The sequence below is a fragment of the Myotis brandtii genome, unplaced genomic scaffold (genome assembly GCF_000412655.1).
Source record: "Myotis brandtii unplaced genomic scaffold, ASM41265v1 scaffold176, whole genome shotgun sequence".
Lineage (NCBI taxonomy): Eukaryota > Metazoa > Chordata > Mammalia > Chiroptera > Vespertilionidae > Myotis > Myotis brandtii.
Genome location: NW_005356519.1, coordinates 4,395,486 through 4,421,253, shown reverse-complemented (window position 1 = coordinate 4,421,253; position 25,768 = coordinate 4,395,486). Strand labels below are relative to the sequence as shown.

The following is a 25,768-nucleotide window of genomic DNA, read 5'->3' as shown; positions in this document are numbered from 1 at the left end:
ACCGCTTCTGCCTGCCAGCCTGATCGACACCTAACTACTCCCCTGCCAGCACAATTGCCCCCAACCAGGCCCCAACTGCCCCCAACTTCCCTCCACTGCAGGCCTGGTCCCCTGAAATTGCCCTCCCCTGCTGGCTGGTCCCCCCCAACTGCCCTCCTCCTGCTGGCCTGGTCCCCCCCAACTGCCCTCCCCTTCCGGCCATCTTGTGTCCACATGGGGGCGGCCATCTTTGTGTTGGAGTGACAGTCAATTTGCATATTACTATCTTATTAGATAGGATATATTTATTTATTTATTTACTAGTAAAATTGTATTTTTGTTTTTGTTTTTGTGTTTTATAAAAATAGTGTCATATATCTAGAGTTTGAATTTTTCATTCAAAATTTTATTTCTAGGATTTGTTAATGAGATTTCATAGTTATCAGTAATTTGTGTTTATCACTGTATAATATTCTACTATCTTATTTCACAGTTTACTTATTTATTTATACCAGTCATGATTTTCTCAGGAAAACAATACACTCTATATCCAATAGTTATAATACATAATTCAGGACTAACATGACTTTTGAAAGAGATTGGGGGGCAGGACTTTAGGAAAGTTACCATGTATGGGCAGTGTAGAAGTGAGCCTGAAACCTGCCTGCACCTACATCTGGGAGGTTATGGAGAAGTCTGTGGGAGCTCCCATATCCACCCAGTGGGATATCATGTAGAGGTCAGTAAAGCAGTTTGACCACCAATGGCTTGCCAAGAATAATGGAATACAATTGTCCATCTTCCGATTCTCATGCAACTTGCAGTTATTGACAAAATCCAACACAAAAGGAAGAATATGTGGAAAAAAATCTGGGAATTGTTTCTGAGACATAAACAAGTGTTGGTATGGTATCCATTTGACAGCACACCATTCTCGAATTAATGGACATTTCCCCCCAATTATTTTTGCACTTCAAGTATTGAGACTTTGAATATTCTTGTGCATGTGCTAACATTTCTCTAGAGATTTTACTAGGTTTACTGCATTCACACAGTTTTAATGCATTTACAGATTTACAAGACATTGCCAAAATGGTTGTGTCTGTTTACATTCCTACAAGCAGGGTCTGCCAGTCTCCATGGTTCCACATTCTGGCCTTTGTTTGCTTTCTGACGTCTTCATTTCTGCCATCATAGTGTATGTAAAATGATATCTCATTGTGGTCTTAAATTGATTTTTGTTTAAATTCTAATGAGGGTAAAGTGTTCATAAATTTTTTCTTTTGCCATTCTGCTCTTTTGTGAATGACATTTTTATGATTTTATCTACATATAATGTCTTTTCCTTACAGTTTTTTTACTTATTTTTGTAAACTAATGCTATATTGGTAACATGTAATAGAAATAGTTTCCAACTTTGTAACATATTTTCACCTACTTTGTAGTGTATTTTAATTAGTGGATATTCTTCATTTTAACTGAACTTTTATTTTGCAGTTAGGAGATTTTAATGTCTTGTTTTAGAACTCTTAGGAAAAATTTCCCTCTATTTTCATCTTAGAAATTGTAAAATGTTGCCTTTCACACGTATGTCTATAATTCATCTATATATATTTTTTGTTATAGTTAAGGAAATATTTATCTTTTTCTTACTATGGATAGTAAGTTGTGCTATGTATTGAATAGTTCCTTCTTTTCTTGGCATATTCACAGTTTCCTATTATTGCTTTAACAGTCACCACCAACTTAGTGGCTTAAAACACAACACACTTAATATTTTACAGTTACAGAGGTCAGAAGTCGGAAGTGGTTATGATGGGCTACAGTCGGGTGTTGGTAAGGCTGCATTCCTCTGGAGGCTCCAGGGGAGCATCTGTTCCTTGACTTTTTCAGTTTCTAGAAGCTGCCCTTAATCTTTGGCTCAGGGCTGGCCCCTTCCAAAATGGAATTGTACCACTGCCACCTCTGACTCTGCTGACTCCTTCTTAAATTTATGTGGGGGTTGCGCACAGCTGGATCATCCAGGATAGTCTGTTCATCTCAGAACTCCTAATTCAAACACAATTAGAATGTCCCTTTTGCAAGCTAACATATTTACAGATCCTGGATATTAGGACATGGCTATCATAGAGGGCCATTGTTCTGCGTCAGTGGTCAGGAATGTCACCTGTATCATATAGAACTTTAACATCAGCAGAAGTCTGTTTCTGTATGCCATTGTTCTGTTGTCTGTCTATGCCCTAGGTCTAGGACTACACTTACACACTATCATAACTGACACAGCTTTATAATGAATCCTTGTATGTCATAGGAATAGCCTTAAGTTATTCTTCTGGTTCAGAATGTTTTGGCTATTCTTGGTCTTTCACCTTTTCATATAAATGTTAGAATAAGTTGATAGATAAATTTGTTAAAATCCTATTGTGTTTGTAATTAGAATTGCTTTGAATTTATAGGTGTGATTGAGAACACCAGAAATCTATGTAAACAGTGTGGTTTCCAATTCATGAACATGACCTATCTCAATTTATTTATATTCATTAGATGGTTTTATTAATGTATTTTCTATATTTTAGATAATCTCCATAAAGAGTGTGAACATACATAGTTAAATTTATTCTTAGGAATTCTATTTTCACTTTTTACTGCTGTCCTAGATAACATCCCTTAATTTTTTTCTAACGATATGTTTTGGTATACACTTGAATTTTTTATATTGAATTTATATAAAACACCTTGCTAAATTACTTTAATAATTCTGTAATTACTTAAAGCTCTTTATGTACTTAATTATATAAACCATAAATGGTACTTGTTTTTTACTTACAAACACTAATAACATTTACTTTATGCCGTGATTTGAACTATCAACGATAAGTAGAACACCAAGAAGATGAATGTTTACTTTGTTTCTGATATTATTTTACTAATTAAGTATACTATTCTTACTGGTTTTCAGTAGAAACCTTTCTTGGGTAAAGGAAACTTTTACTCATTTTGAAAGTGATATTTTTTATAATGATTGAATTTTATAACAGTATTTTTCTGTTCAAATAAAATGTTAACCTTTTTTTTTTCATTAATTTGTTAATGAGCAAATTGCAATTGGGGGTTATAAATCTTAAACTACCTATGTACCTATCTATGATAAAGACAATTCCAACCTTAAACTACCTATGTACCTATCTATGATAAAGACAATAAGACAATTCCAACATCATGTGTGTGTGTGTGTGTGTGTGTGTGTGTGTGTGTGTGTTTTGTTTTGTCTTTTTTTGTATACAACTGGCCTTGGTTATGCTACTGTTTTGTTGAATAGGTTTTGTTTCATGAGTGGATTTGGTCTATAAATTCCCTTTTCTGATTTGGTTTTGGTATCAAGGTTATGCTGGCCTCCTGAAGTGAGTTGGGGCAATTTCCCTACTTCTTTCTCCGAAATAGTCTACATAGATTGGAATAATATATTTCCTAAAGGTCTAGTGATACTCCTTTATACAACTCCTTGGGACTAGTATTTCATGGTAGGACATTTCATTATGATATATATTGAAAATATTTATGTGAGCTTTCAACTTTCTAATTTATTTTTTCTCCATTCTTAATTGAGGCACTGTTTACATACAGAGAAATGCACAGGTGCTAAGTGTGGAGCTTGATGAGTTTTGGACAAAAAATATACTATACCGTCAATGAAATAGAGAACAGTTTCATCACCTCAGACATTTCCTTCATGTGACTTTCCAGCCATTCAACCCCAACTTCAGTTCCCAATAGGCAGCCACTCTTCTGAATTCTAACACTGTGTATTAGGAATAGCCTGAAGTTATTCTTCTGGTTCAGAATGTTTTGGCTATTCTTGGTCTTTCACCTTTTCATATAAATGTTAGAATAAGTTGATAGATAAATTTGTTAAAATCCTATTGTGTTTGTAATTAGAATTGCTTTGAATTTATAGGTGTGATTGAGAACACCAGAAATCTATGTAAACAGTGTTGTTTCCAATTCATGAACATGACCTATCTCAATTTATTTATATTCATTAGATGAATATAAAATTTTGTATTAATGGAATCTAACATGAGATAGTCTTTCATATCTGACTCTTTCATTGAACATAAATGTTGGTGACATACATTCATGCTTTGTATCAATCAGTAACTACTTCATTTCTGTTTATGCATTAACTTGTTGATCCACTTTTCTTGGATGGGCATTGGTTTATTAATTTAAAAGAGATTGTGAATAAGATGTCATATATATTCTTGTGCAAGTCATTTTGTGAACAGATGCATTTATTTCTCTTGGTTAAATACTTATGTATAGAATTACTGGGTCATATTGGAGCTTTATATTTAAATTAATAAATAACTGCCAACTTCTTTCCAAAGTAGTTAGTTAGTTGTGTCATTTTAAACTGCCAACAGTGATTGCTCCAGAAGTTCCACATTCTCATCAACATTTGGCCTTTTTTCTTTTCTTTTTTTTTTGTTTTTTTTTGTTATATCAATTCTGATGTGCATGTGTGTGTGTTCAATTATCAACTTGTTGGAGTTCTTTATAGATTCTAGATATTAGTCATTTTTCAGATTTATGCACAGGGAGTATTTCTCTCCATCTGTGGCTTGTCTATTTAACTTTTTAATGGTTTTTAGATCAGCAAAAGTTGTAGTGAGTGCTCTTTGCTTTCCAGTTAGGTAACATTTCCCAGCTTTAGTTTGCAATGACATTCTTATATGCTTTCTCCCTAGAATCTTTATAATTTTAGCTTTTATGTTTAGATCTATGATAGATCTCAAAATAAGGTTTGCCTTAAAAGTAAGGCATACATTTTTTTTTGTTTTTTTTTTGCATATAAATATCCAATTGTTGTAGCACCACTAGTTAAAAACACTTTATTTTTCAAATTTATTGCTTTGGAACCTCTGTTGAAAATCAGTTGACCATTTATGTGTGGTCTGTCTGAACTATATACTGTTCAATTTATCTATTTGCCTATGGGCACACAATCCATACTCCAGTACAGTATTGAGTACATGTGGTAAGAGCAGACATCCTTTTTTTACCCTGAAAGTAGTAGCAATGCATTATTTTCTCACCATTAAGTATATTTCTTACTGTGGAAAAATTTTGTTTTAGAAGGCACTTAGTTAATTTTATTTATCTTGTCCTTAATCCTCCAGCTTATTTTTTGAAACATTTTAAGCCTTGTGTATTACTTAAATCAGTTACTCATTATCCTAGTGATTTGGTTTGATAATATTCCTTTTAGTAGATAACAACATACTCTGATAAGTGCTCTTAGTTCACTTGTTTTCAACCATGTTTCAGGATGAATAAAAAAATTGGATAGACCTCCCCCACACTGTTCCACTTAGACAAACTCTTTTGTATATATGCTCTATCTGAAGTGTTTTAAACTTTTCTTTATGCATCCAAATCCTTTATTTGCTGATCCTAAAATCAACTCTTTAACACAGAGAATGTAAGACTAAAGAAAATTTGAGTCTCTTTTTCTACCCATCATGAAATTTGCAATAGAATATAGAGGACAATGCTTAACAAACATTAATATCAAGTTTTGTTTTAAACATCAATTTTAAAGATTAACTTTTGAAATTTTGAAAATTCATAGACATGTTAAAATCATTTATTTCAAATGTGACTAGTAAAAAATGCCTTTAGAAACTTTTTAAACCATAGTGCTTCTCACTACTTTCTTAAATAAGTGAGTTATTTATTTGATATAGTAAATGATAAGTTTAGCATATTACTAATTTGGCATTCATTTAGGAAGGGACATCCCTTTTAAAATAGATGCCAGATTAGAGGTCTGAAATAGATTTCTGTGTGTGTGCGTGTATATGTGTGTGTTTGTGTGTGTGTGTGTGTGTGTTGGTGTGGTGTATATGCATATAGCATAACTCTCTTCTCAATGGTGAAGTTTGAAATGCCCATAACCCCTTAATTATTCTTGGTGCAAATTCTTCTTCTTCTATGCCTTAAAACCACCATTCTATTGATTTTGTTTCCTAGTTCAATTTTGTGGGGAAATTGCTTGGACCAAGAGGAAACTCCTTGAAGAGGCTACAGGAAGAAACAGGTGCTAAAATGTCTATCCTGGGCAAAGGATCAATGAGAGACAAAGCAAAGGTACTGAACTTTGAATTTGATATTTAACACACACAGGAGGTTACCTGTACCACTGACGGCCAAATTTACAAACACATCTCAATGGTTCTCCCATCATTTCCTATGAGTTTCACCTTCTGCTGCCACTCTGTTGCCTTTCAGATATGCCCTCTATTTACATAAAAACAAATTATCAGCCCTTTTTTTCCAGAATATGTAATTCTGTGTTTTTATTCTTTCTAATCCTTGGTGTAGGTTATAATCAAATGTTTTTACTTTTTGCAGATATGCCCTCTATTTACATAAAAACAAATTATCAGTCCTTTTTTTCAGAATATGTAATTCTGTGTTTTTATTCTTTTAATCCTTGGTGTAGGTTATAATCAAATGTTTTTTACTTTTTTAGCATCTTCTGTGGGATGTTTCTATATGTGTATGCTTATTTTCCTTAATTCCCGATCGGATCCCTTTTCTCTCTTCCACTGTGTCACCTAATCACATTCATCTTATCCCTCTGCTCTATTTCACTTTGATCTTTTTACCAGAGGCAACTATATATACTTATCTCCCAATCTAAGAGAGTTCCACTTTTAAAAAATGTTTCAGTGATATTAAACAACTTACCTAGCCCCACAAGAACAATAGCCTAAGAAATATATCAACTTTGATGTTTGAAATGATTTATTGCACATCTGAACTTTATCATTTCTCCATTTTATAAATTGATAGCAATTGTCCGTGTGTTAGAATTCAACACTTTGGAAAATAAGTATTTCTAGGGATGTCCTCCTAAAGGATCATTTAAAATTCATTGAGAAATAGTGGATGTTTTATGGTATTATTATTTGACTACGTCATACTTTTTAAATTTGTTTGTTATGGAAAATAGAATGTTCATATATTTTTGTGACTATGGTATTACTTAGACAATTGCTTAGGAATTGTGTCTTCTAACTATTAATGGAACATCTTAAATGAAGGAATTTATAATGAGAAATATCACCGAACTGGTGCATGTTGCATACATAACGTTCTTTTACCTTAATTGTAATAAGTCTATATATGGAGTTTGAGGCAGACTCTCCAAATGATGCTTTGTTTGAAAGGATTGATTTCCATACATTCCAAAAGGGATGCTTCTTACTAGTCTCTTATTTTAAGTAACTTTTGATTACTCTATACAGTATATAATTGCAAAAGTAACTACATTCTTGTCAATTCTCCTGCCTGTAGTTTCTCTGAGTACATGTAGAAGAAATAATAAAGGTATTTAAGAGGTGGTAACCCCAGTTATAAGCTTTTACCCTCCTCCAAAAAACTATTTAGATTTTCTATAAATGAGGACAGAATGACACCATAATCTATATCTGTTTGTTGTATATTGTTTGATATTGTTTTTTGTTATATTTTCTCCAGATATCTCACACTCTTACAATATAAACGTGGTATTGTGTGTTTTCGATCTTTGATATATTCTTCAAGATTTAGATCAGATATCATCTCCCCAGCAGGGCTTTCCTGAACAACTATAACAGGCTAATTACTCTATTTTCATGTCATACATTTTACTGACATTTTCTGTTTTTCTCCTTAAACTATAAGCTTCCACTGGCCAGAGAAATGTCTCAGTCATTTTTGCCAACTGAGAGGTTTTCATGCAGATGGCTGTATATTTTTTACTCACGTATCTTTTACGTATATACTTGGACATTTTTTCCTGTTCATAAAGTTTTAAGTTGGATGCCTTTTCCCTGTGAGCATATTAGGTACCGGCATGAATATTTAAAAATTTAGCATGAAGCAAATATGCTTCTATTAAATTTCTATTAAGTTTAAATTACAGATATTACCCGTTATTTAAGGTCCTGTTTTGCATTGATTACTTTTTGGTGGTTCATCACGTTTGGCTATGCTTTGTGTATTTATATTGTTCTTTTACAAAATAAAAACATTTAATGATAACAGTAGCAATAACCATAATAATGTATTACATTATAAAATAAATTTCTTTAGAATATAGATAAGTCCTTAACTGCAAAGGGTGTTGGACACACAGCTGAAATAAAAGTACACACATGGGTACATAAAAGTTTACCTTAGTAAACACTTTAAAATTAAAAAAAAATCATTGGTAAATTTTAGATTACTATGCTGATATTTGCTTCTCTGCAACATGGCCTGAACAGGCAGGAATATTTCATATGATTTTCTTTTTCTAACATATACGTAAAACTCAATGGATTCTGCACTGTAAGTGTGCATGTGTTTATGTATATACACAGCCACACAGGCATATATTTATGCATTAATTGAAGTAATTACTAGACATACTGTGTGCCATTCACCATTCTAGTTGACAGGTAAAAATGGGACAAAAATGGCCAGAGAAATGTCCCAGTCATTTTTGCCAACCCAGAGGTTTTCATGCAGATGGCTGTATATTTTTTACTTACGTATCTTTTACATATATACCTGGACATTTTTTCCTGTTCATAAAGTTTTAAATTGGATGCCTTTTCCCTGTGAGCATATTAGGTACCGGCATGAATATTTAAAAATTTAGCATGAAGCAAATATGCTTCTATTAAATTTCTATTAAGTTTAAATTACAGATATTACCCGTTATTTAAGGTCCTGTTTTGCATTGATTACTTTTTGGTGGTTCATCACGTTTGGCTATGCTTTGTGTATTTATATTGTTCTTTTACAAAATAAAAACATTTAATGATAACAGTAGCAATAACCATAATAATGTATTACATTATAAAATAAATTTCTTTAGAATATAGATAAGTCCTTAACTGCAAAGGGTGTTGGACACACAGCTGAAATAAAAGTACACACATGGGTACATAAAAGTTTACCTTAGTAAACACTTCAAAATTAAAAAAAAATAATCATTGGTAAATTTTAGATTACTATGCTGATATTTGCTTCTCTGCAACATGGCCTGAACAGGCAGGAATATTTCATATGATTTTCTTTTTCTAACATATACGTAAAACTCAATGGATTCTGCACTGTAAGTGTGCATGTGTTTATGTATATACACAGCCACACAGGCATATATTTATGCATTAATTGAAGTAATTACTAGACATACTGTGTGCCATTCACCATTCTAGTTGACAGGTAAAAATGGGACAAAAATTGTTTTCCTCTTGGAGCTTACTTTCCAGGGGGAGAAGCAGACAGTAAACAAGTGAATAAACACATTTTATACTTTCAGGCACTGATCATTATTATGGTATAGGCCCGGTGCATGACATTTGTGCACTGGAGGGGGAGGGGGAACGAGGGGCTCAGCCTGGCCTGTGCCCTCTTGCAGTCTGGGACCCCTCAGGAGATATCCGATTGTCGGCAGGGAGCGGCCCTAAGCTGGCTGGGGGATATCCCCTGAGGGGTCCTTAGCGCTTCCATAGAGGTGAGGAGGCAAGAGATGCTCTCGCCACTGCCACTGAGCTTGCCAGCCATGAGCCCAGCTTCTGGCTGAGCGGTGCTCCCCCTGTGGGAGCGCACTGACCACCAGGGGGCAGCTCCTGCATTGAGCATCTGCCCCCTGGTGGTCAGTGCAAACCATAGCGACCAGTCGTTCCACCTTTAGATCGATTTGCATATTAGCCTTTTATTATATAGGACTAGAGGCCCGATGCATGAAGATTTGTGCAAGAGTAGAACTTCCTTACCCTGGCTGCCGGCACTGGCTTCCCTCTGGCACTCGGGACCTGGGCCTTCGCTCTGGCCGCCGCCTCCCGTCTTCGCTCTGGGCTGGAACCGCCTTCCACCTTTGCTCCGGGCTGGAGCCACCTCTTGCCTGCTCCAGCCAGCTCCATGGCCGCCGCCCAGAGGCAGGCCCTCGGCGGCTGGCGAGGGCTTGTGGGAGGCTTGGTTTCCTTCATCACTGGGGCGACGAAGGAAGCCAAGCGTCCCATCCAAAGGAAGCCAAATGTCCCGCCCGCTCCGGCTGGCTCCATGGCTCTGGCCGGTGCTGCCATCTTTGTGGCTACACGGCACTGGCTTCCCTCTGGCACTCGGGACCTGGGCCTTCGCTCTGGCCGCCGCCTCCCGTCTTCGCTCTGGGCTGGAGCCGCCTTCCACCTTTGCTCTGGGCCGGAGCCAGCTCTCGCCTGCTCCGGCCAGTTCCATGGCCACCGCCCAGAGGCAGGCCCTCGGCGGCTGGTGAGGGCTTGTGGGAGGCTTGGCTTCCTTCATCGCTGGGGCGACGAAGGAAGCCAAGCGTCCCATCCGAAGAAAGCCAAATGTCCCGCCCACTCCGGCTGGCTCCGTGGCTCTGGCCGGTGCTGCCATCTTTGTGGCTACGAGTGCTGCCATGTTTGTGGCTATGGGCACCGCCATCTTTGTCATGGAGTGACAGTTAATTTGCATATCAGCCTTTTATTGGTATAGATTAAAATAAAACAGAGGACGGGCAAAGAGGTTACTTGTGGTGGGAACAATATTTTGATACAATGATCAAGTAGGACTCTGCATAATGAAAAGGAACCAACGATAGAAAAATCAGAAATGAGAGAGAGAATTCCAGGTGCAATGACTCTAAAGGAGAATCTGTATTTTTATCTGCAACCACATCTGTGTAACTATTATGACAACTGTAGCCATATCTTTGTTTACAACTATGTTTATTCCCATTTAGCTACCACCTTATTTCTTTGCTCACCTTTGGTACAAAACTCATTGAAAGGGTCATTTACAATCAGTTAACTCTCATCAATTCTTTATTGTTTTTTCCTCAGTCCTCATGACTGGCTCCTCTTTCTCTCCCAGCCCTGCAAACCCAGGGATTAGTCTTCAGACTTCTTTCTTCCCTCTTGTGATCTCATACCATTATATGTATGCATGTATTTATGTAAGAAGGTGTATGCATATGCATGTATACTAATGGAATACATATGTATTATATATTTAACTACACATATGATATCATATATTTACCCACATATAAAATAAATATAAATGCCACATAGAGAGAGGGAGAATAAACCAAGATATTAAAAGAGAGAGCTAGAAATATTTAGAGAAATAACTTTGCAAACTTTTAGGGCCTCAGTGAACACAATATGAATCATGTAAGTCTTGAGATTAAAGAATACCCCCTCTTTTTGTTTTTTTGTTTGTTCAAAGGCAAAACTCATTGAAAAAGGAAATGAAAACCCGCTTGTATAAATTGAATGGTGCTTGGTAGCTCAAGCCTACATAAGTTAGTGGTGTTTGTTTGAAGATTATATCAGCAGGCATTAAGGAGCTTAATACACACAGCTAGTCTGTTTTTCAGAATTGTATTCAATAAATACATATTCATCCATCCATCCATCCATCCATCCATACATACATACATACATAAACAAAGCATACCAGGTGCTCCTTGTGCACCTGCAGGCAAAGCCTGGGTCAGCATCTGTTCTGAAGCCCCATAGTCAGAGACCTTTGCAGACTAACTGGTTTAATAGCCTTGCTTATAATTACTGTCTTAGCTCAACTTTCTAGGAAATATGCAGATGCTTCTCTCTGCTGGGTATACTGCTGGGATGCTACCCAATGTATGTCATAAATTTGATCTTTACCTTGAAGGAGATATTTGAATAGTTGTCTAAGTCAGCACCAAATAACTGTGCAAAAATATTTCTTACATATTTGCTATGTGTCCAACTGTAGATAAATATTATGCTGTATAGAAAATAAGAATTAGACATGACTCAAGCCCTCATAGAACTTAATTAAGTGGCCTGATCTGGTTAAAACTTTGTTTAAAAAAAGTAAGAAATTATCAATTATTTGAATTAGTAGGTGAACGAATGATAAACTCATTTGGTTTTGTTTTTATAGGTCTAACAAGACTTTTTAATCTTTAGAAAAATACAAAGTTTTAAGATTTGTTACAGGATCATCATAAAATTAACTTCATAATATAGAAAATAGTTCTAGAGTTCTGGTGTAGTAAGAAGATTATAACAAGTTGAATGTTTTTATTCATTATTTTTGTTTTTGGCAGTGATGGGTAAATATTTCTTTTTAGTTTGTTATACCTAGCGAATAACTCTACATGCAAAGAAAGAAAACAAAAATGAAATAAAATGTAGTAGTATCCAAGGTAACACCAGTAGCAAAATCATACCTTATATTCATGAGTTCGTTCCCAAATTGGTCAAATCCCAAAATATGTGAACTCCTTCTATTCAATCTAAAACCATCTAAGAATCTTGAAGAGAAGCTAAATTTTTATTTGTGTTGATCAAAGGTACCTTAGAACATCTAGAAAGTAAAATATACAGTATGTTTGCAGTATTTGAAAATACCTGAGGAATTTAACTGGCAGTTCAGAAATGTCTTTAAAGTCTAAGTTCCTCGTGCACCATATGGCCAGCTGGTTCTAAATAACCACACTTCTGCCGGCTTCTCTAACAGCAGCTTCTGAGGATTCTTCAGGGGTAACTGACTTTAGCTTCAGATAGAGTTGCTAATTTTAGTGATGTGGATGGCAAAGATGGTGAAGAAGAAGAGAGGAAACAGTGGTTCTACAGTCTTATCTTTTTTTTAATATATTTTTATTGATTTCAGAGAAGAAGGGAGAGGGAGAGAGATAGAAACTTCAGTGATGATAAACAATCATCTATCAGCTGCCTCTTGCACGCCCCCTACTGGGGTCCGAGCCACAATCCTGGCATGTGCCCTTGACCGGAATCAAACCATGACCTCCTGGTTCATAGGTCAATGCTCAACCACTGAGCCACACTGGTCTGGCTACAGTCTTACCTTTAAAAAGAGTGAGAAACAAACATATTATGTCCAAGGGAAAAATTTTAGAGAGATTTGAGAAAATCAGACAAGGGCTGAACACTCCCAGGTAAGAATGAGGAAATAGCAGGAAATCATGAAATCATATTTCTTGCATGTGTTTCTATTGTTCTTAAATGGAAATCACAAATGGCCACATTGCAAATAAAGTGCTTTTGTAATGAAAGGTGTTTTGGCCCACTATTAATAAGCTTGGTTGAAATTATGGCATGTGGTCTTAAAACATATGAGTTAAATATATGTTCAAAGCAAAGCGCTGTTTGGTAGTGTTTTATTTGACAATGTGTGATAATTCTCCAGGCTAGTCTTTCTCTCTTTGATATGCTAATAACAAGTGCAGTTTCTATTTCATAGCATGTCATGTATTTGGTGATGGCAACTATAGTAAATCCTTTCCGATTCCATGGCAAGATTGATTTTCATCAACAATAAAATCAGCTAAAAATCTTCAAAGTGATGCGGCTGCCTGGTGGGCAATGGGAGTGTGCACCCCGCACCAGACATCCTATCTCATTTGGCTTCTGGGCTAATGCCGCACATCAAACAGCCTGGTAGTCTCTCAGATCCTGAGGGGTGAGGCCGTGCTCACTGCTTGTCATTCAGGCTGGGGTTGGTTACATAGACTCCTGTTTCAACTCTTTAATATCCCCAACAACAAAGCAATTTGTAATCCCACAAAATCAAGAGCCTAGATACTCTGATTTTCAGTTTAGCTGTGTCCCTGATAATCTGTCCAGTAGATCAACAACATTTCTGTCTCAAGATTTCTGCCTCGCTCATCTTGGCTTCCAAACAGAGACAGAGAAATAAGCATAATACTGTACTGTGCTTGACTATCACTTGAATTTGTGAAGAACAAAGAGTGTATCATAAATTACAGGTAGGTAGGGGGTTGACTTTTGGCTTTTTACTGTATTCTTCTGTTTCTCTTATCTGAATTCTGAGAACTTACAGTAACATAGCCCACTTGAACAGGAGCAGATGTCATGAGCAACATTTTGTTATAAATATATATATATTTTGTGAGAACACACTGAAACCTGTGTTTTCATGGTGAACCAATACAACATTATTTCAACCTATGATATATTTGGATTGCAAGTGACCAAACCATCAAAATAGTTAAGTTTGTGTTGAAGAGTGAAATATATCATGATATTAGTGAGAAATAATTTTTCACATTAGCATCTTCAACCATTTTATATACAGTCATTCACTATAATGTGCTTTGACCTTTGAAAAAAAGAAACTAAAAGTCATAAATCTACTCATGCTCAGTTCTTCATAAGCTTTAATGACAGAGCATGAGGTAGCAATGTTTTATGTATTGGGAATCAAAGTTATAGTTTATTTTATTTAACTTTTAGCTGAAGAACTTTAATACTTTATTTCTTTTTAATTTTATTTTCCCATCACCATTTATCACCTCTATACCCCTTTTCACCTTCCCCATGGCCTCCTGCATTTTCTCTAGTCAGATTTTATTCACAGCTAAAAAAAATTATTTTAATTTTTATAATTAAGACCTGCTTTTGGAAACTTTTAAGAACTAATGTCTCATCCATATACCCAGGATTATATACAAAAATATACTTTTTAATGTTACTAGTACAGTAGTTTTTTCACCATTGTCATTTGTTATTTGGGCTGCACCCTTGTTTCCCACAAGGAGTGAAATAAGGGAATCACAGAATCAAGCTATCTCACATCATGTTGTGAATTTTTATTTATTAAGCTATTAAAAATCCAATATAAGAAAACCGAGAAATTTCTAAACATTTCACATTTTATAAATCAGAATTATAATGGATTTCTTTTTTTAGAGGAAGCCTATCTGTTTTTGTCCTGTTGTTTACCCAAAATATTACAACCAAAATTCAAATGAGATATAACCAATCTCAAAAGAGGCCAGATATGTCTTGGGAATATTTAAATTTCACATCCTGTGACAGTTTGAAAGATGGCTGCAAATTCTTTGACTTCCACTTAAAGGTAGATAAGTAGTGTCTAATTCTCTTCCCCTTAAATCTGGATGTTCCAGCAACTTGCTTATAACAGACTGCAGAGGAGGTGTTGCTTCATGATTTCTAAGCTTAGGCTGGAACACAGTGCATCTTCTGCCTCATTTGCAAGAACACAGTTTTGGCTCTCTAAGCTGCCTTGTAAGGATTCTGACAATCCTGAGCTGTCCCCTGGGAGGAGGTCAGAGTTTATGGAGAGGCCTTGTATGTGTACCAGTGGGAAGTCCCAGTTGAGCCCAGTCTTTGAGTCACCTCAGTCCAGGCACTACACATGCAAGGAAAGAGCTCTCCAGGTGTTATCAGCCTTTAGTCATTTGGGTGATCACCAACTGCTTGAATCTTCCTGTCTGCAGCTCCAGGTTCAGGGAGCAGATTCGAGTTATCTCCATTGTACTCTGTCTGAGTCCCTTACCCACAGAATTCACACGCAATAATAAAATGGTTATTTTAGGCAACTAAGTTTGGCATGGTTAGTTACGCAACACTAGATAACTGGAGCACATTCCTACTACTATATACATATATATTCTTCTCAACATTGTTAGCGACTTTCCAAATACTAGATCCGTTCTCTTGCATTTCTACTGCCCTCACATGGCAATTACTATAGACTTAGATAATGTCTGGGGTTTTGTTTGGATTTGTGTGTTTTATGTTTTGTGTTATTGTCCTATAACTTACCACTTATTTTCAATTTATTTATGCCTGTTCACAAATCAAATGATTGAAGCACCTGACAAAGTTTTATTTCAGAGTTGCCAGTAAGAGAGAAAGCTTCCAAGAAAGTTAATTCAACAATTTCTTCTTAGTACAGGCATTTTATGAGACATAGACCCCTCACGCCCCACAATAGAACATTCTAGTTAAAAAGTATTGCACCTTTGAATGTCTGGTTTAATGTCACATGACTTAAGGTTAATTGGGTAGGTAATTCCAATTTCTTTGTAAAGCTTCTTAATTTTACTACAACCTAAAAAAGCAAGAGCTCCTGCATTTATCAGGGATACTAGATGGATCCCAGAAGGGAAATAAACTGCAACGTATAGAAAGCACCAAACCATGATTGAGACAATATGTTTTTTTTCTTAGTCCCTCTTTTTTACCAAGTTGGTTTTTTAAAGATTTGTCTTAGCCAAAAAAAGAACCATATGGCATTTTTGTGCTGAGAATATGAGCTAAATTTGTTGCTTTATAAGTCATTTATTATATTTCTTATAGATAGCAAAACTTAGATATGTATTAAGTTATACAGTACATGGGCCATCAATATTACCTGCAATATATAGACCCATTGTAATTACTTATTTTTTACCAGTTTCCTATATTAGGAAAGAATTTCTAAGCAGAGTATTATGGTGATTCAATTTAGTGATATACATTTATATGGTATTACTATATTTTATGTCATTTAGTACTACATATATTACATATTTAGTGGCTTTTCTCTCTCACTACATGTTTAAGAATATTAATAATATTTGCTTTATTTTTTTTTACCTTGGATCCTATCTTTGCTTTGCTCACATATATAGTAACCAAAGCAATTGGCCCATCTAAATATGTCATTACTCTAATAGAATTGGGTATTAAAAGAAATATTTCCTAAATAGGTTTACATTGCGCATAGTAAGACATAACACATATTTTAAAATTTTATGAGTAATTTCAATGTCAAACTAGGTGAGGATGGTTATCTAAAAAGTTAAATAATAATGTTATGTAATATCTTAGATAAGCCTTTGTTGGAAAAGTTGTTGTTGCTGTGTATGTTTTTAGAAAGATGCCATTGAAGGTTTGCTTTAAAGTGTTGAAACTTGACCCCGATATAAACTATGTTCTTTGAAGAGAAACTTGGACAACTTGTTCTAGCACAGCTTGGGGAATTTAGAGATACTAGCATTTGGGTAGTTAAGAGGATAATGGGCCCAGAGTGAAATTGCTAAAGAGAAAATCCTGCACTTAACTCAAGTGCATTATCAGCACTAATTTGGATTCTGGATTTCATTAGTTGTAGTGATGTTTATTTGATTTCTTATTCTGTTTTCTCCTTATAACTTAATTTCACTAGTCATTTAAAAGTTTAATGGTAGTTTTCTCAGTCATATATATATATAGATATATATATATATGTGTGTGTGTGTATATATATAGTGTATATTGTTTTTTGTAATACTGATAGATAAAACCCATATAAACACAAGCTTATTGGGGATCCTCAATAATTTTTAAGAATGTTAACACATCTATATATATAATCACTCCTCAGCTAAGTAGAGTTGTCATGAGTACTTGAGAATTGTTTGAGCTCTTGACAATCTTGATAAAAAGGAAAGAAGTCTGTACTCAGGCTACAGGTAGTGATGCTGAACAAAGGACTCACCAGCTCCTCAGCCTCATGAATAATAACATTACCAAGTTCACTTCTGCTTTCTGTGAGTATTGGTTCACTAAGAGTGAAGTCAAAATGAGGAAAATGAAATGCTCAGGATACAAATGAAATTTTACATATTTTGCTATGAACACAATTGATTACCCCACTTGACTTTTTGCAGCCAGAACAATGTTTTTACTCTTCCAGGAATGCATTCACAAGGCATTCTCTGCGAACTGTGCCCACAATTTTCCAATACTTCTTGTTAACAGCACTTAATTTGTCTGGGAGCATACCAGATGGCAATACAGAAAACACTTTTATGTATTTTCAATTGATATCTTAAATATCAGAAACCACCTAGACTTCATAGGTATATAATGAACATCTTCAATTCTAGCATCACTATGGCATTTAAAAGAAGAAGCAAACATCCCTATCTGGTTTGCTCAGTGGCTACAGTGTCAGCCCATGGACTGGAGGGTCATGGGTTTGATTCTGGTCAAGAGCACTTACCTTGGTTGCAGGCTCAATCCCTGGCCTTGGCCAGTGTGCATGCAGACAGCAAAAAATCAATGTGTCTTTCTCATGTTGATGTTTCTCTTTCTCTGTCTCTCCCACACCCTTCCATTCTCTTTAAATTCAATGGAAAAAAATATCCTTAGGTGAGGATTAATAACAATAACAAAAAGAGGCAAGCAAAATGTAGGCCTTGATTCAGAGAATTTGGAATGTCTTCAAATGCTTTAATGTTCACATTTCTAGGTTCTATTTGCTGCTTCTTTTTTTCTCTATAACAGGCTTACTGTTTTTCTCTTATAACATTTGCATGTTTTGAAAAATATTTTATTTCTATCATTTGGCACTTTTATGGAATGTCTTTCCCAGTCTTTCTTAATTTTTTTTCTTTTTACCTATCTACCTTTAAAATAACTTAAAGCTAAAGTAATTTAAAACCTGAATAATTTTCCAGTGTTTGAATAACTCTCATTTCTGTCTTATTGAATATTACTAGAATATGTGAGTGATGTTTATTTCTTCAGCAGCACAACCAATATCATATTTACTTAAATAAAACTCATCTAAGTCAACAGTTACCTGGATAAATCCAGGAGCATAAACAATAAAGAATAAGATAGTAAGCAGTCAACTGAATAGACATATCCTACCTCGTCTTGAGTTAATATTTTCAGGATTGCAGTTCTATACATTTCAGATTTAAAAGTTTTATTCATACTTTTTTTAATAATAATAATAATAATAAAGAAAGTATGTGGTTCTCTGGCCAGTGTGGCTTAGTTGGTTGGGCATTGTTCCATGCACCAGAAGATCACTGGTTCAATTCCTGGTCAAGGGCACATGCCTGCCTTGTGGGCTCTATCCCCAGGAGGGGATGTGCAGGAGGCAGCCACATCGCTGTTTCTGTCTCTCTCCCTCTCTCTTCTTCTCTCTCTAAAAAGCAATAAACTATTCTTTAAAAAATTACTATTGCCTGGTTGGTGTGGCTCAGTGGTTGAGTGTCAACCTATGAACCAAGAGGTCACAGTTTGATTCCCGGTCAGAGCAAATGTCTGGATTGTGGGCGCAATCCCCTATAAGGGGTGTGCTGGAGGCAGCCAATCAATGATTATTTCTCAACATTGATGTTTCGATCTCTCTCCCTTCCTCTCTGAAATCAATAAAAATATATTTAATAAAAATTTTGTATTATAAAAAATGAAAGAATGTGCAACCTTTTCTTATGATTATCTTTTTCTTAAAAAATTTTTTTATTGATTTCAGAGATGAAGGGAAAGATAGATAGATAGATAGAAACATCAATTATGAGAGAGAATCATTGATCGGTTCTTCCTGCATGCCCCCACTGGGGATCGAATCTGCAACCCGGGCATGTGATGTGCCCTGACCGAGAATCCAACCGGGACCTCCTGGTTCATAGGTCAACACTCAACCACTGAGCCACTCCTGCCAGGCTGATTATCATATTTCTTAAAGAATATTTCATAGTATGAGAAAAGTAAAACTACATTTTTATGGATTTTTGGTTGTTTGTGTTTTGAAACTCTTTGGCTTTAACATAATATTCTGGGACATAGTAATTCAACTTGAGCAACCCTTAATATTATGAGGAGCCTGTGTGGTTGTTAGTTTCCAGTCAGTTGATCAGAGATATAACATGTGTTTCCAAATCATACACACCCACAGGCACATAGTATGTTGGATTATACACTGTTAAAGTTGACAGGGAAGCGAAGACATTAGTTTAATTCATTCATTTTTTTAAAAAATTTTTATTGATTAAGTTATTACATATGTGTCCTTTGCCGAAGAGACTGTAATTTGCTTGTGATCACTGGGAAATTGCTAAAAACTATTTAATTATTAGATGTAAGAAAGAAAATAAATATGAAGACCAGCCAGTTTCATGAAAATCTTGCTTTAACTAGCAGATTCATATCAAGGAACCATAACATTACAACAGATAGACTTTACTAGGTTGTCTCTTGATGTTACTTAAACTATTACACCCAAGGTACATAAATAGAAAATGGATGCACATTATTTTAAATTAAACATAAAAATTACCCATACACTATAGAAGGTTGAGTTGACCATGAGTCTTCAACATGATCTGGCCTTTATACAATTGAGTAGTTTATTATAATTTATTTATGAAAATGTCTTGATCCATCCTCTCTTCTGTTTCAAAGATAGTGCGTACCCTGGATGGAAAAGGGGACAAGCGCACCCCGTGCTGGGCTGCCTTTGTCAGCAGCCAGTGCACTGGGGCTCGGCTGCTGTCTGCATTCAGCGCTAACACATGCAGAGCAGTGAGGTAACCACTTGGCAACTCTAGCTCCATCCTCAGGGGAAGACTAGGATCAGCCTGGGCTCCTCTAGGAAATCTTTCTGTTTGGAGAGCCCAGTTTCCTTTTCAGGAGGATAGTTTTTCTCACTTCTTCATCCCTATAGAGTTTTATCGGTGAGAAAATTGACCACAGTATTCAACATTTCTTCTACATTGCTATAAAATATTACTAAAATTATAAGCCCAAAATGTAAATTTAGTGCAGATATTTTTCCTCTAACCATTGATTTTATTAAAACCACCAGGGCCAGATTTTTTTTTTTTTTTTTTTTTGCCTCACTTGTATTAGGAGATAACTTACATATATGAAGACCTCCCACTTTAAAGTATACAGGCATACATAATTCTATTTGTATGACCACAATCCAGATAAAGAAAACTTTTGTCACCCCCAAATTTCCTTTGGGCCTTATTCTACCCCTGGTCCCTAGTGACCACTGGTCTGCTTTCTGTTGCTAGCATTTAGCCTTTTGCCAGAATTTCATAAAATGATCTATGCAGTAGAGACTTTCTCCTACATTCTTTCACTTACCACGGTGTTTTTGAGGAGTGTCCATGTTGTTGTGTGTATGAGTAGTTTGTTCTGTTGCATCACGGAGAAGATTTCCATTGTGTGGCTGCACCACGATTTAGAATTACTTCTTTAGATGGTAGTTTAGATTGTTTCCAGTTTTGCCCTCTGTGAGTCAAGCTCTTATGAAGATTCATATCTGTCTTTGTATTGATGTACAATTTCATGATAGAGAATTTTGAAATCATCAAAAGTTAAAGCACAAGGACATTTATACCATCTTTTTCATGAATATAAGAAATGCATTTATCACAGGACTGCACATTTTTCAGAAAGTTAAGAAAGATGTACTCCTAATGCACTGGATGAATATTTACTCTCTGATTTTTTACATGATTTACTTGACATTAGTAATATTTATTAGTTCTCTGAAATACTCTTTTATTAGTTATTAATTTTTCATTATGCAAATAATCATTTCTAAATCAAGTTTTGGGAGAACATTTTTCCAGCAATGCCCTAAATTAAGATCCCAGAGTTTATAAGCAAACTGGAGATTCTGATTCCCTAGTCAAAGAGATTAGATTTGTTAGATAAATGAAGCCTTCTGCATCAATTTAAATAGTTCTACCAAATTGATTCATGAAGTGTCTAATATTTCCATGTAATTAGCAGTGGCATTTTCAAAACGCTATAACTGAGAGGGAAATTTAACCTTCTCTGAAGAATTGCACACTCTAGGGTTGATACTTTAGAAAATTATATTGTTCTAAGGGAATGCTCACCAAAGAATTACATCAGACTTTGAACAGATGCTGCAAGATCCTTGTTTTATTGCCAGTGCACCGGTGTGGTGATATTAAAAGTCTTCATCTCCTCCCTCGCATCTGATGTTAAAGCAGATTTTCCATTTCTCAGCTCTGACAGTTTAGTGGTGAATCTCTTGTGGCTGTTCCAGAAAGATACTGCTTTCTCTTTTCTTTTCTCCTGCACTGTAAGATTAACCTCTAGTCATTAAGTTCAATGTATAGGTTTTTGTTGGGACTGTAAGGAGTATTTTCCTCTAATGCAGCAGTTCTCAATCTGTGGGTCGCGACCCCTTTGGCGGTCGAACGACCCTTTCACAGGGGTCGCCTAAGACCATCCTGCATATCAGATATTTACATTACGATTCGTAACAGTAGCAACATTACAGTTATGAAGTAGCAACGAAAATAATTTTATGGTTGGGTCACAACATGAGGAACTGTATTTAAAGGGCCAGAAGGTTGAGAACCACTGCGGTGGAGGCTTTATTTCAGATGATAGATAGTACCTGTTTTTCTCTTATTCAAGGAATTTTATTTCTTAGTAAAGGATTTTATATCTACAGATGCACATTCACTTAAAAAAATTAAAATAAAAAATCTATGTATGATATTAATAGAGTTTTATTTATGGTATGATAATCCAGGAGTTTCATATCATTGCTATACTTGGGAAAAATCCAGGAAATTGATTTATTATGAAAATCCACAAGTTTGTTAATATGCCTTGTTCACTTCTGTTTTATCTTTGCTGCTTAGATTTCTGATCTTTGTCTCCTTTGTGCTACATTAGTGGTACTGAATGCAGATGCATCACTCAGCTATTTTATGAAATGGGAGATAATCTACAGAATGTTTTTCTTCCATGGGAGTTACAAGTCAATTTTTAAACACAGTTATGACTCCTCATAATTGTACTTATTCACAAATACTGTATTTTGCACATTATACTAGAGGATAGGCATTGTTTATTCAGTTATAAAATATTTGATACCTTTCATAAAACAGTTTTATAACAAGAATATTACATAAATAGGGCATATTTGAAGATTTTCTCATACACCATCAATATGGGGGCAGGGGGGAACTCTCCCCTAAATGTCAAGTAATACAAGACAGCTGGCTGTATTAATCTTGACAAGTATTATTGCTACCCTTATATTTTATTGTACCTGTTACTAAGATTTGGTTATGAATTATTTATATCTTAACATTATTAAAGTATTTGCTATCAAATATTATGCTTGGATAATTATTATATAACATTTCTAAAATATGAGACTATTACCCATACTTAGTGGGACTATACTTTAATTTGTGACCACGGTTAACTTTTTTGAGGATTGTATATCCTTTTTTAGGATTGGTTGAAGGATATAATTTGTCAGATCCATCTGCACATAAAAATGCTACCATTCTCATTGTTTGTCCAAATAATTGAACAGAATCCTAGTTGTAGGTCAGAGAAAGTAACTTCAAGTCACAAGAGAAAAATAAAGTATTATCACTTCTCAACTGTAGCTGTCTTGCGGACGTGCTGCCAGTACCCGAAGGCAAAGGAGTTTGTGACTTATCCCATGTGTTGACAAGCAGATGTTCACATTCTGCCAAAGTGATTAGTTAAGAGTGGAACACTGAATTATTTAAGCAGGTTATTTGCTAATGTCTTTAAGAAAACAAGTTACCAGTGAGCATTACTATTTGACATTGCACATACACACTCTCAAAGCATGATCTCCTATTTTTAAAAAGTAAGGTAAAAGTATATTGCTGAAAGGTTTCACTAACGATGTGTGTTAAATGTAAGCATATATAGAAATTAGTGGCTTTAGAGTAACTACGGATTTTACATTGCAGGACTAGTTATATAATAACCAGAGAATATTACAGTTACTATATGTAAGCACAGAAATTCCTCATAAAACGAGTAGTTAGTTTACAAGTTAACCAGCCAGTCAACAAAGGATCAGATCTGTCCACAAACATGCAAATGACGTGTTACAGTATTGGGTTCTCAAATATTTTTATTGAAATAGTCTGTTCAAAAAAAGAAATAATAATAAGAGACTTAAGTCTTATCCAGGTTTTACCATTCTCAGCTCAGTATTCTTTGAAAATTGCAGTTCTGTACAATGTTTTAAAAAACAAAATATGCATTGCATTTACATCCATATTTATCTGATTACTTAATTTTAGATAGGTACTTATTAAATACAATTAGAACTGAAAAAAATCCTACATTTTTCCTGTGGTTTAATAAATTTTATAATGTTCTTCAACACACTATCCCTACACAAACCACTACATTCCAGCATTGATCCCTCACTCTCTTCGCATTGCATGAGGAAAAGAAAATGTATTCAATGGGTTACTTATTTCCAAAATGAGTATGTAAATTATTTCTTAAGCTCCAATGTACTAGACCTCTCTATGTTTCTGATATTCTGGATTATTCACTCTTTTATTTTCATTTAAAAAATACATTTAGGCCCTGGCTGGTATGGTTCAGTTTGTTGCAGTGTTGTCTCATACACCTAAAAGTTATGGGTTTGATTCCAGGTCAAGGTACATACCAAGGCTGTGGGTTCAATCACCAGTTGGGGCGTGTGACAAAGGCAACTGATGGATATTAGTCTCTCACATCAATATCTATCTCCCTCCCTCCCTCCCTCTCCACTTCCTTTCTCTAAGTAATATATGTAGCAAAAAAATAGATAAAAACATTACAGATATCATAGAAAAAAAACAAAAATATAAACAAATCAACATCTGTACTAAAACTAAGTGATAGTTATTCTCCACAAACCCCAAAGTACAAGTTGACAGAAATAAACCAATGAAAGCTACAAGATCCTTATTCTATCATCATTTGTAGGGGGGAAGTGGGAAAAAAAAAAAGGTGTCTGATGGCACAAGAACAGAAAAATCCCCAAAATTTTATTAGGTAAATCTAAGAACAGAAGCTAAAGGTGTTTTTGTATCTCAATTCATGGGTGAAGTAATTGGGTCCACTACAAGATCTGAAGATCCTAAAAAGTCTAGGCCTTATGAACTTTTGAAATTCTAAGAGAGAGCAACACAATGAGAAAAATTTCCAGATAAAACATAGGGGCAAAATAAATGGAATATTTACTTGAAATGGGCTATTGTGCAGAGAAGGTATATCTCAGAAAGCAAGAGGCTATATTTCCTATCTCTTTTGATAAGTAACAAAGAGGGAGTAGTAATGGTTATTGCACATAACAAAAAGTGAAGAAAATCTAAATTTACTTTAAAATGAACAACAGGAAAGGATATTGCCTAAATTTTATAGGAAGTTAAGAAACATTTATGAAAATGAACACAAAATAAATAAATCATTTAATTTTCTATTTATTGTCACGCTAAAAAAAGAAATATTGAAATTACTCAGAAATAGAAAGCCTCAAAAACGATTTAATTGGGGAAAAGAGAAAGTAAAACTAAGAGAAACAAAAGAGCAACCAAACACAAATAGTAATGTATTATATTTAAACTAGAGGCCTAGTGCACAGATTCGTGCACAGGTGGGATTTGGCCAGCTGGCCTGGCACAATAGGGGCTGGGCCTATCGGGAGGAGGAGATGGCGGGAGGTTGGCCAGCCAGCCCACCCCGATCGGGGCCCAATCAGGGCTGGGCGGGCTGGGGGAAGGGGCCACAGGTGATTGGCTGGTGGGCCCCACCCCCAATTTTGGTTGGGGGGTCGATTGGGGGCGAGGCCAACCATGGGTAGGGGCTGTGGGTGGTGGGCCGGCTGGCCCTGCCCCTGATTGGGGTGAGGGGGTGCGATCAGGGACAGGCTGGCTGAGAGGAGGGGCTGCAGGCTGATCAGGGTGGTGGAGGCCCATCAGGGGTTGGCCGGGCAGGGGGAGGGGCTGTAGGAGGTTGGCTGGCCAGCCCAACCCCCTATTGGGGTGGGGGGTGCGATCAGGGGCAGGCAGGCTGGGGGTTATCATGGTTGGGAGGGATGATCTGGGGTGGAGCTGGGGGGGAAGGGAGGGGGCGTTTGACCACCCGCTCTTGATGGGGTGGGAGAGTCCAATCAGGGGCAGGCTAGCAGGGGAGAGGGGCTATGAGGTTGGCCGGCCGGCCCCACCCCCTGATCGGTCTGGTTTGCTGGCCACCGTGGCCATCATAGCGACTGGTCATTAGGTCGTTATGGCCATTATGGTAGGCTTCTTATTATATATATACTAGAGGCCCGGTGCACAAAAATTTGTGCACTCGGGGGGGGGGGGGCGCTCACCCCG

At 35.9% G+C, this 25,768-nt stretch overlaps 1 protein-coding gene across 10 annotated transcripts in view; it reads left to right on the top strand.

The window, feature by feature from the left end:
* Positions 1-25,768, top strand: part of KHDRBS2 (KH domain containing, RNA binding, signal transduction associated 2) — a 561,259-nt gene that overhangs the window by 158,413 nt on the left and 377,078 nt on the right. For all 10 annotated transcript variants that reach the window (XR_001361536.1, XR_001361530.1, XR_001361531.1 and 7 more), the window contains exon 3: positions 6,013-6,129. Coding sequence is in view for 3 of the 10 variants with exons in the window: in XM_014537318.1 (XP_014392804.1) it covers positions 6,013-6,129 (117 nt within the window). In the remaining 7 variants the exon portion in view is untranslated. The remainder of the gene's footprint in view (positions 1-6,012; positions 6,130-25,768) is intronic.